General features: G+C 57.2%; 3 protein-coding genes across 3 annotated transcripts; 1 reads left to right on the forward strand and 2 right to left on the reverse strand.

The window, feature by feature from the left end:
- Window positions 1-212: 212 nt before the first annotated feature.
- Window positions 213-2,052, reverse strand: DICSQDRAFT_170681 (MFS general substrate transporter; the record flags this gene model as incomplete). Its single annotated transcript, XM_007366294.1, has 7 exons — window positions 213-459; window positions 517-732; window positions 865-1,084; window positions 1,144-1,338; window positions 1,393-1,614; window positions 1,671-1,701; window positions 1,762-2,052. The coding sequence occupies 7 exons, from the start codon at window positions 2,050-2,052 to the stop codon at window positions 213-215; spliced, it is 1,422 nt and encodes a 473-aa protein (XP_007366356.1).
- A 2,095-nt stretch (window positions 2,053-4,147) lies between these two features.
- DICSQDRAFT_170682 (uncharacterized protein) lies at window positions 4,148-4,840 on the forward strand (the record flags this gene model as incomplete). Its single annotated transcript, XM_007366295.1, has 2 exons — window positions 4,148-4,340; window positions 4,488-4,840. 2 exons carry the CDS (start codon window positions 4,148-4,150, stop codon window positions 4,838-4,840), a joined length of 546 nt encoding a protein of 181 aa, XP_007366357.1.
- A 1,189-nt stretch (window positions 4,841-6,029) lies between these two features.
- On the reverse strand, window positions 6,030-6,254 carry DICSQDRAFT_13100 (uncharacterized protein; the record flags this gene model as incomplete). The annotated part of the gene is made up of 1 exon (XM_007366296.1): window positions 6,030-6,254. A coding segment is annotated over one exon (225 nt), but the record flags the coding sequence as incomplete, so codon positions are not given.
- Between the last annotated feature and the right edge of the window lie 4,844 nt (window positions 6,255-11,098).

An 11,098-nucleotide genomic window follows, 5' to 3' on the forward strand; every position in this document is an offset into this window, starting at 1 on the left:
TCCACTAGACGTTATTATTCGATGCACACTCCGATATTTGCATCTCGCACAGGGACCTATGGTGCTCAGACCCATCAATCCCAATCTGTGCGACTTCACGCACGCCAATCTCCTCGACGACCTCAGCTCTCTTGTCCAAACGTTTTTGCGTCCTTCTCCGCGTACGCCTCCTCGACTGTTGAAAGCTTCTCTTACAGGATGGCAGTAGGTCCCTACTTTGCGTTCTCTTTGCTTATACGATAAAATACTAACATCGCGATAAACTGTAGCGCGCCGATCCCAAGGAGGAACCAGAACGATGCCGCGCGGCCGGCGTACCCAGCGTGCTTTTCCTCGATACTCGACTCGATGGAGCCAACTGTGGAGATACCGACTGCAGAGCCGAGCTGCAGGGCGCAGTTGACGATCGCCCCGACGGTACCGGCCATCGAGGCCGGGGTCGTGCGGAAGATCGCAATGCTATGAGCGTGGGTGAGTACGAAGGACAGTTGACACGTCCGTGGACGGGGTACTCACTTGGTGTGCGTGTAGACGAACATAGCACCTGCTGAGCCGAGGATGAAGCCGGGGAACATGTACGGCCAGTAGCGCGTTGGGCGGTCGGCGAACGCCAAGAGAATCGTCGAGACTATGCAGAGGGCCTCGCCGAAGAGGAGGAGCCACTTCGGGTTAATCTTGTGCGAGAGCGGGCCCGTCAAGCTGACAGGGAAGGAGCTGACGCCGATTGGGAGCCTAGAGCGACGTCGGTGAGTGAGGACATCGCGTCATTGATGATTGACATATATATGCACCGCAGTCATGATAGCGCTCCAGCCCCAGACGCTCTGCCAGAGGTTCGTATAGATCGTGAACACAGTCCCCCACCAGAAGAAAGGGAAAAGAGCGGTCCCGAACAGGACGGAGAAGTTCGGGAGGAACCATGTCCTAGGTGGGATCGCTGCCCGGTCGGCCGGAATTCGAGTTTCATAGTAGAAGAAGCCGGCAATCATGAACACGGAGATAATGAGTGAAGCAATGACGCGACTCGAGCCCCAGCCGGTGGTTGCGGCAGAAGTGACTGCGAAAATGAAGAGGATGAGGGCGACTGCAAGGTGAAGGCCGTGAGTGTTCTGTTCACGAGCAAACCGGAGGCGCGATACTTACCTGTGAGGGTAGTAACGCCGAATAAATCCAAGCTCTTCCATTTCGCTCCTCCACCCTTGACCTCCTTAGGCTCTTGCTTGGGTATCAGGAAGACTGACAACCCAACGATCGGGACGCAGACGATGGCTACGAACCAGAACACCCATGGCCACGAGGCATATTGCACGAAGATGGCGCCGATCACGAGCCCGAGGACTACGGACTGGTCAGTTTCTTCGCGTTCTGCAACACGCATATGCGAGTGCTCACCGATTCCGACCGCGCCGCAGCCGCCAGACACGCCAAGAGCACGAGATTGTTCGTTAGGCTCTGGGAAGATGCCGACGAGCAGGGTCACCGCGGAGGGGATAGCCATCGCAGCGGCTACGCCAGTCAGTGCTCGGAGGACGAAGAGCGGGATTTTGCTCGAGACGAATCCGGAGCCCAGAGAGAAGATGGCAAGGACGAAGACACCGCCGATGAATGCGAATTCTGACAGGGTCAGACACTGTACCTCGCGCGCCTTGAGGTGAGAGCACAAAACGTACTAGGGTTGTAGACGTCGCTGATCCGTCCGCTCTATAGAGTAGAGTGAGGTCCATATATGCGTCCTTTTATTCAGTGAACACGACGGCTTACAATGAGGAGGAACGACGCAAAGGTGAGTTGGCATGCGCTGATGATCCACGTCGACTCCCCTTCCGCAATTTCCATTGACTTCGCCATTGCAGGTATTGCGGAGTAAAGCGAAGTAACGTTGAAGGTATCGAGAAACTGCGCCAAGCAGAATATGACAAGCAAGGTATACCGACGCGCTGGTGAGTACGCGTTTACTGCAGGGCCTTCTTTTGTCTCGTGGATGAGCGTCGGTGCTGGTGAGGGACATCTTGAGGGGACAGCGGGGGTTTGGGAGTCTTGGCAGTCAGCCATGTCGTCGCTCTGTTGTAGGCACTGTCTTAAGTGCAGCGCTAGGTGGTAAATACAAAAACGAAATCTTGATCAGCCACTGAACGATTCACGGTGCTGGACAAGGGCAGTGCACAAGGTCGAATGGGGGATGAAGGATGCAAAATCCGAGCCTAGACCACAGTGCTGCTGCACGAGCCGAATGGGGTTTTTTGGAACGGAAAAACGAAGAGGGGTGCGCTGATGACCTCTATATACCAGTCTCATTTTGCGAACAATGATATCGGTTGTGTCGGTCAGATAGCAAGCGCGCGCTGACTGAGCTTGCTGAATCATAAAGCTACCCGGGGGCTCTACTAAGGATGGTTGCTTAGCAAGCCATGAAGCAATGGAGGGAGGCCTATGATTTACAGTAACTACCAGGGTGTATTTGCGTAGCTATTAATCTGGGGCGATTTGCTCGTTCATTGGCGGAGAACATGCGGATCGCTCAGCCCGCTGCGATAATTATCCCTGCAAATTTACCACATTACCCACTTCCCTTGCGCATCTACTCCGGGGCGCGGTGACTTTGAGTCAACACAACGAAGTTGTCTGCAATTTGGCAAATTCCACAACACGTCTTCAACTTGAGATCATGGACGATGCCCGTCTTGTCGATAAAAGATTTCCTTCCTTCACCTCCTTCATATAAGCTACAGTAGTGGTAGTTGGCTAGTGCCCCCCCCCTCCTTAACGTTTTGGCCACAAACCTCTTATAGCCACGAGGCAGTTGACGAACACTACGTTGCTCATTCCTTGACCAATGCAACTTGGCAAGCACTTAGCCATCCGATCCCGATAACTAGGCTATAGCATGAATATGAATCGCAGATCAGCTCTCTGATAAATGCTATTTTTGAGCTCCGTCGAATACCCTATCCGGGATGTATCTGACTCAGCCGTGGCTGACTGAGCAATGTTGTCCAAGACCGCAGGTTGTTGTGCTGTGAGTTGTCTTCCGAGATTCACTAGTCTTGCTCATATCGAGAATACTGAAGCGATTCGAAGAAATTCAATCGCAACTATAACGCACCACGGTACGTAGCACAACAATCCACCACTGAATCTCTCGTACATGCAAGCTTTCTATTCAGGCTCGAATATGTCTCTGCCCGAGTACCGTGATAAGGTTGCGTGCCAGAGGGACCTTGTAATCGAGCCTCCGTCGGACGGGGCTGAACACGCGGTAGAGAGGGACTTGGTGTCACCGTGTCTGACAGCGATAGTGTGGATATAGCTTGGAGTGTCTGAGGTGTTGACTGCGAATCTCTCATCCCGCGGCGCGTGTGGAGAGGCATGGGTAGAGCATCTTATACGATGCGTTTCCTGAGCCAGGACGACCTATTCTTTAACTATGCGGAAGGTAAGCCATAAGATGCATGAGACGCATAGTCTAGTGGGACTGCAACGGTTTGCTTACCGGGATCCGGGATCGCAGTTGTAAGCCCAGATTCGGACAACTCGATTCACACAAACTTGTCGCTTGGACGATGTATACGCTTCAGTCTCTACTGTCCTGCCGATATCCGGTTCTCTGTGAAGACGTACAAGCCTAGGGATTAGAGTGCCGTGGACGCTTCCGTATTCTACGAACGTGCTATGTGATGGAGGCGGCACAGGCAGAGCACATCAATGACCCATCTATGGTCAGACTTCGAGCGCTACTGGAATCTCACGTCGACTCATCAGATCATCAGAGCTCGATTCGGAAGGGCTAGCTTGCTTCCAAAGCAACGACGGAAGCCAAGCTCTCGTAAGGGTATTCGTCTCTGGAGGGAGCTCTCTTGTGATGCTGAGATCGGGGCTTTGTGTCCTGTGGGTACTGAATTGTCTATATGGAGGATGAATTTGGTGACTCGTTAGTGTATGCTTGATGAGACCTATTTGAGTGGGGAGGGTCATCTCCATCAGCATTTACATTTGGCTAGGCCACCATCTCGTCCTACTCCATTCTTGGTGATGGGAACGGACCCTAACATAACGTACGGTACTTAAGGCGTGGACGTCGACTCCTTTTTCACCCCAGAAATCAAGCTATCATACAACGTCTCTCATCCTCCAGCAGTCCACAGTCGAAATGGCATCCGATACGCTCATCCCAGTCTTCTACCGTATTGTGTTCACCATCATCGACCCCTTCTTTTGCGCCCTCGGCATCGCCATGCACCTCTTCACCAAAACCGATGTCCTCGCCGCCCTCTCCCCCGCTGCGGTCGTGCCTGTTGAAATCCTGGCGTCAAGATGGCGAGCTCGCGGAACGAGCGCCACAGGTCCTGCCCCCCGATGGATACCCGCGCCCTTATATACCCCTATTTAGCTACGTATATAAGCCTTATTGTATCTACTGTGTACGGCACGCATTTGCACCTGCCAAACGCGAATCCCATTTGTGCCCGCTTGCCCTCGAACTTCTTCAGTGCCCCCCGGCTCCGAGACCGTGCTCCTTCTCGACTACCTCGTCGGCTTCTTCGCGATGCTCGGCGTTCTCCAGGTCAGCCTGCTGCGTGCGCGCCCGGCTTACATGTACGTGTGGAAGGCTCTGCAGTTCGCCACGCTGGTGCTCGACGTCGTCCAGGTCGCCGCGACGGCACGCGCGCTGCTTGTGCAGGGCCGGACGGAACCGAGCGCGTGGCTGGGCGGAGGAAGGCAGAACTTTGCGGGGAATGCGGTGTTCGGGCTGATCAGTGCTCGGGATAGGGCTGGACGAGACGAAGACGAAGACGAACTGAGTAACTCTGCCATCGTGGCTGCAGGCGTTACACCTATGTGAGTGCTTATACGCGTGCCCTTCTGTACGCTTATATTCATGAGCCGTGAACTGGCATCAAGCTAAGGGGTTGTGTAGGCTATGTGAGGCTCTACGACCTTTCCGCTTGAGAGTGCAAGTTCTGTAAGATACGGCTCTACGTACGCAGGCCATGCAAGGCAGCAGCGATGATCATGACGCAGCATATCATAGTGACCCTTTGCCTCTTACGCGCCTTGCGGTCTGCCACACGGCGCTTCATCACGTGACCGTGTACCTCGGAAGACGCAAGAAATATCAAACGACGATCAGACTGCTTAGAATCCTCTGCCGCCGCCTGGAGGGGTGTCACCCGGATGGGTCTGTGTGGGGTAGAGCAGCTAAGCATTAGGATGGGACTTGATGCACGCGCTTTACGGGCAGCTATGGGAAGTTCTTCTGCGCAACGCGTTATCTCACTTGCCGTGCGAGGTGGTAGGCAACTTAGTGAGCTCAGCAATCAATGAAGTCGCAGCACGCAGGCAGCGACGAGAAGGGAGAGCACAAGACCAGTAGAGCACATCATGCAAAGCTAGTATTACACGTATGGCTATAAGGATCTCTGGATCGCTCCCTACTCGGAACCCTCTTCTCCTTACGTACCTGGACACCTATGCGGAGTTCCACAGTACTTGCCTCCTGACCTCGGTATAGGTATGTTCGTATTGTAGCCTCACATGTAGAGTTCCTCCTGACCTCGGTATAGAGATCGTTCTGATTTAGGTTTCCTGGCACTAGCGAGGAGTTTCAGAGAGCCTCCTTTCAATGACGTCGTATATGGTAATGTCAAGTATCGTTTGTTATCATAACTGCGCGGCATTATTACCTTCCCTTCTTTCGTCCACCTTCGCGACTTCGCCGCTCGGCGCGTGGTGATCACAGCAGATATTACTGCAAGCGCACCGTATCGCAGCCCCATCGCAGCGTTTACCTCGCGGCAGGGAAAATACGGGTAAGCTTGGCGAGTGCGCACGCATCGAGTCCTCACGGGCCCATCGACCCGTAAGTAAGGCCAATTTCCGAGATCACGTCGACTCCATGATCCCACCGGCTCTTCACCTCATCACACCATCGACTTCTCCACCTTGCTGTTCTCGCGCGCGCTGACCGCCATCGCCTTCATCTCGTCCTTCTGCTTCACGACCTTCATCGTGTCCTCGACGCCCTCGAGCCCGTGGCCCATGATCTCCTCGAACCGCCGCCGGTAGCGCGCGATCATCGCCTCGTGCTCCGGCCCGACCGCCGGCCCCGCGAGGTGGCCATGGTCGAGCACGAACGCCTGCAGGTCGCGGATATACGACTCGAGCTCGCGCGCGCGGATCGTCGACGCCTCGGGCTCGTTCGACCCGCGCGCCTTGGCGAGGTACGACGCCGCGAGTGTCGACATGCCGCCGAGGATCGACGTCGCGATCGACGTCTGCGGCGCGAGGGTGGATGCAAGTCGGGAGGTGGACGAGGGGATGGTGAGTACGTGGCCTCATGGCGATCGAGAGGGTGCGCGTGCTTACCTGCTTTCCGGAAGTGGCGGCGGCGACTCCGGTCGTGAGCGCGCCCAGGACCACCTGTGCGCCGATCGCACAATTCAGCGCCCACCCGTGTAATTTGGCTGCGAACGAGGACGGGGACGGCGTCGGGGGGTCAGCATCGTATCCCGACACCTACACACAGAAGATGACGAAGGGAGAGACTCACCAGTTCGCCTCGCGCTCACCATCTCCTTCTCCGCAGCGTCGAGCGTGGGCTGCATCCGCTGCTCCACACTCTTCTCCCCGCCCGCGTTCGAGCCCGTGAGCGTCGCGGCCATCGACATGCTCCGCCTGTGCGCCCCGTTGCCATTCCCCTGGTACCCGCTGCCGCGCCGGCTACCATACGACGCCCCCGACCCGGCATTCACGCCCCCAGGCATCCCCTGCATACCCATCCCTCCGTTGTTGCCGCCGTCGCCGCCGTTCGAGTACGGCACATATGGCACCGCATAGTCGAGCTCAGAGCGGGGCGACATCAGGCCACCGTCAGCAGTCATAGCGATGTCGCCGCTGCCGGAGATGACAGCGGGCGGGGGCATCGGGAGGTTCTTCCCGGCGATGGGGAGGACGGGATACCGCTCGCTCGCGCGCATGGGCTGGTCGCTATAGGAGACCGCACGCGATGACGTGCGGCGATTCGGGCTCGAGCGTTGTCCTCCGTTCCCGCCTTGATTCGAGGGGTTATAACCACCGCCGTTCTGGACGCCGTAGCCCGCGCCAATGCCTGCGGTGTTCCCGCTGCTGCTAAGCGCGCGCGCATGCGGGGCAGGAACCGAGCTCGGGAGCGCGTTCGGGGGCGTCTGCGCTGCGGGGTAGGGTTGGTACTGCGTTTGGGCCGGAACGGTGGGTCCGGACGACCCCGTGAATGTTGCGGCTCCGTGTCCGTCGTCGTGCTCCTCTGCCGACTCCTGGATGGACCCGTGGGCCGGTGGCCTGGACGGACCAGCGATTGCTGCAGCCGAGGCGTGGAAGTAGCCTTGGGTCTGTTGCGACGGCAAAGCTGACGGGGAGACTGGTGTGGCTGTGGCGGGGCCTGGTGTGGGCGCACTAGCGTTGGCACTATTGGGAGGTGCGGACGCGGAGTTGGTACTGTGAACAGAGCGCGTGCTCGCGCTCGCGTTGTCCTGCGAGCTCGGGGTCTGCGGCGCGGATGATGGCCGGTGCATTCCAGACGCGATTGGCTGCTGCTGCTCGTTGTGCGGGAGTGGCGCAGACATCGAGAGGGGTGAGGTGTTGATCTGAGAGGTGGATGGTATTGGCCCAGGTTTACTCGACCACACGATGCTCGGTGCGTTTGCGGGGCGTTGCGCTTGTGGTGGCTGCTGCACGATGGGATACGCGTGGCTAGGGTGCGGAGTGCTGCCAGAGACAAGATGGATAGCTGCAGCCTGGTCGTGGTCGTGGCTCTGAGGAAGCGAAGGAGAGCCCGGCGTAGGCAAGCCAAGTGAACTCGACCCGTGTTGGGCGGACTCAATAGCCGGTTGCGTAGGCGCGGTTGTTGTCGGTGCAGATGAAGAGTCGGCGATGGAGGCCGGCCGCTGGGTCGCTGGTTCTTGGCCATTGCTGTTTTGAGGGACGCTCGCCATGATGAATCAACCTAAGCGTCGTGTGCAGGCGGCAGCAGCGCGGGAGAGGAGACGTCTGTTGCGTGCATGAAAGCAGATTGCGGCCATATAAGCAGATCCTGAACAGAGAGTGGAGATATGCCGCTGCGGCTGCATTGTCTTCTGGATGCGGAGCAGACAGAAGGAGCTGCGATGCTCCGAGACCCGCGATAGAGGCTCACGCTGCCACAGCAAGGGTCGAGCATCGAAATCCCAGGCTGGGAGCAGCAGGGTGGCCAGCGCTCGGTGTGCTTCCATGAAGCCACGGACACGATCTCAGATCTGCGACGTCCTACGCCACATACGGACGCCTCTTCGATGCAGTGCGCCGCACCTGCCCTCCCTCTCTCACTCGCTTCTCGTTCTACCATCATTGGATCTGCTGCCTGCTCTCGCACAGACGTGCTCCCGAGTTCGAGTAGAGGAAGAGGACTTCCTGTCGGCTCCGGCTGCTCTTTCGCAGGCCCATCTGACGGCTCTTCTCATGCCGGCATGAGCGTAAAATACCTCCCAGAAGCTCTAGCACGAACTCAATCTCTTCATTGTCCGGCCTCTCAGGGTGTCCATCTTTCAAGTGTCTTTCGCCGATCCAACCGAAGTCCCGGCGCACGATAGACGTCCCGCCGACGTTCTCGGCCCCTATGCACGTATATCCCCCGGCCCGTACGGTCTCGGTCGAGTCTATCTGAACGCGGTCCCGCGGCCCCACTTGGTGTGCAATCGTGGAGAGGCCCACGTCGCGCGTCGACTCGGAGAATCGACGTTCGCTCCTCGATTCACGTCGTCCTCCGATGGCGAAATGGCCTCGCGCCTGCATACGTCCGTCTCTACTCGCACCGCCGTATGTTCTGTGCGATGTGCAGCGTGAGCCACGATAGATGGGTACGAAATCCTGTCGGGCGTCGACTGATCGGTAAGGTCTTCCAAGATTTGTCGCACCATCCGATAGCTAGAGTTGTGTCATATCAGACAGGTTGTCTTCGCGCATCGCCCATGTGGACTCACAAACGCGAGCGATATGAATTGTCTGCGCTGGCGGCGCCCGTTCGGAGGATAGAAAAGGGCGGAAATGCATGAGCTCAGTTTTGTGTTTATGATGCTGCGGTCGGCGCGAGCCCGTGGACGAACGTTGCTCTTACGAAATTGGCTGGTATGTCGCTGCTTTAGGGATACATCCCCGACTCATTCTAACGCTTCGCTGTCAGTCCCTTTGATTAGCGTCACTAGCACTAACTTTGTCTCCAGGTACATCGTATCGTCGCGGCCAGTCGCCATCGGTAATACGAATCTCTTTGTCGTGCGAGACAGGACACTCGAATTCGGTTTTCACCAGCACCAGGCTCTCGGCGAAACACGACGTCGCGTCCACTGTGGAGGGATGTACAGCTTCTCGCAAATCTGCCGCACTTCCCGCGATAGTCAACGCCTGTCCAACAGCGCCACTCATGTCGTCGGCCTCCGGCCGCGCTTCCTGACGGGCGTCGAGGCTCCCGTCTGTAGCTCACAGACGGTGTAGCTAGTGCCGCCATCGACGGTGGCAGAGTCGTTCAAGGTGCGCGCAGCAAGTCACCTATGTGGAGAAGGTTAGTGCGCTCCGTGCCGTCGACAGCGCTGCGCTGCCAGTAGATCCCTGCTCCGTTTCCTTGTACGGACGACTGCGTCTGAGAGGGGCTTTCCGGGCTGGCCGCAACTGTGTCATGTCGTGCGTATGGAGGGAAGACTAGGCCTCTAGCGCAGACTGTCGACAGCACCACTCCTCGTCCATGCTGTTGTGGGGTACTATGAGGTGCGTCTGGCGTAGGCACAACCAAGTGTAACCACACTGTACGATCGTTGTTCTCAGCCTTTTCGATTCTGGACGCAGGTTCCGTGAGGGGCTCTCAGTAACGCGCCGACGCTGGGAGGATGGTGTGCGTCACCCTGTCGATCGCGCCCTCTTCGCGAAACTTGTCCAGAAGACGATGTGTGGACTCCCTCTGGTACTCCTTCTCATTGGCCAGACCTGGGACATCCCTGCCGCTTTGGGGCCAACACCGGGATTGGCGTCGTCTGTGCGCACATATGTAGCCAGCTAGGTTGGATGGGATATTCCTCGTTTTTCTTCTCTCCTCTCAGACCCTCCTCGAGCGCGCTCTCGCTCTGCCAGTGTCCAAGAGACACGTCGCTGCAAGACGATGAAGCCGAGAATGCGTCCGCGATTCGACAGTGCGGTACGTAAAATTGATAAGCTTTTGGTAGTGAGCGCACCTTTGGAATCAGCAGATGCTGCGGGCTGCTCCGACGCGACGCGAGTAGCAGCCTGTGTACGGACCGCTACTCGCTCCGCTGTTGCTATGTTCTCGTGATAGACGTGGTCCTCTCTGTGAGAGGGGGGTAGCGCATATCATGACCCTTTGACTACTTGAAAGCCCTCTCCCCGCGTGGATGTCTGGAAGAGCTGACGGAGCCTGACCATGAGTAGGCGTGGATAGGTCAGACGGGTAGAACGGTCGGAGCTCTCTGTCGCTGGCAAGGAGGCCCGGGCAGTACAGAGCGTCTGGTTATTCTGGGGTCCATGCCTGAAGCAAAGCATCGGACGGACGTCGTGCGCGGTGCCTCACATCGCGGATGTGCTCGTTATGCACTGTGCCTGGGCTGTCGGAAGTAATGAAGCCTCTGGGCAGGTACATGAACGCTATGTGTCGACCATTCATAGCACTCGGAGAGGTCTTCGCCGAGAGTGTTCGGTTGCGCGTCCAGTGTGGTGTACAGCGCTTTACCGTGCGTTTCAGCACTCTAGCGACGGCATGGGCGATGGTGTAGATCGATGTACTATGGAGCGTCGTGGTCCGAAATTGACGCTATGCTTGGAAGTTCGCGGGTCTTGTAAGCGTTAGGTGTGTGGTATATTTCCTTGAGCGTTCGGGGCTGTCGCCCATGGTGGAAGTCAGTGGGGGCGACAAACGCAATAGTGGAGACTATGAGGCGATTTGACCTCATCGGGCAGGGCACCCCACCTTGCGAGAACGACGAATTGAGGACTCATAGCAGCGGGACTGGCAATGAACGTGCTCCAAATGAGCTGGCTTGCTGTACCTATACACTTTCGTCAACGCGCTCCTGTGAAGAGATAC

The sequence above is a fragment of the Dichomitus squalens genome (assembly GCF_000275845.1).
Source record: "Dichomitus squalens LYAD-421 SS1 unplaced genomic scaffold DICSQscaffold_17, whole genome shotgun sequence".
NCBI lineage: Eukaryota > Fungi > Basidiomycota > Agaricomycetes > Polyporales > Polyporaceae > Dichomitus > Dichomitus squalens.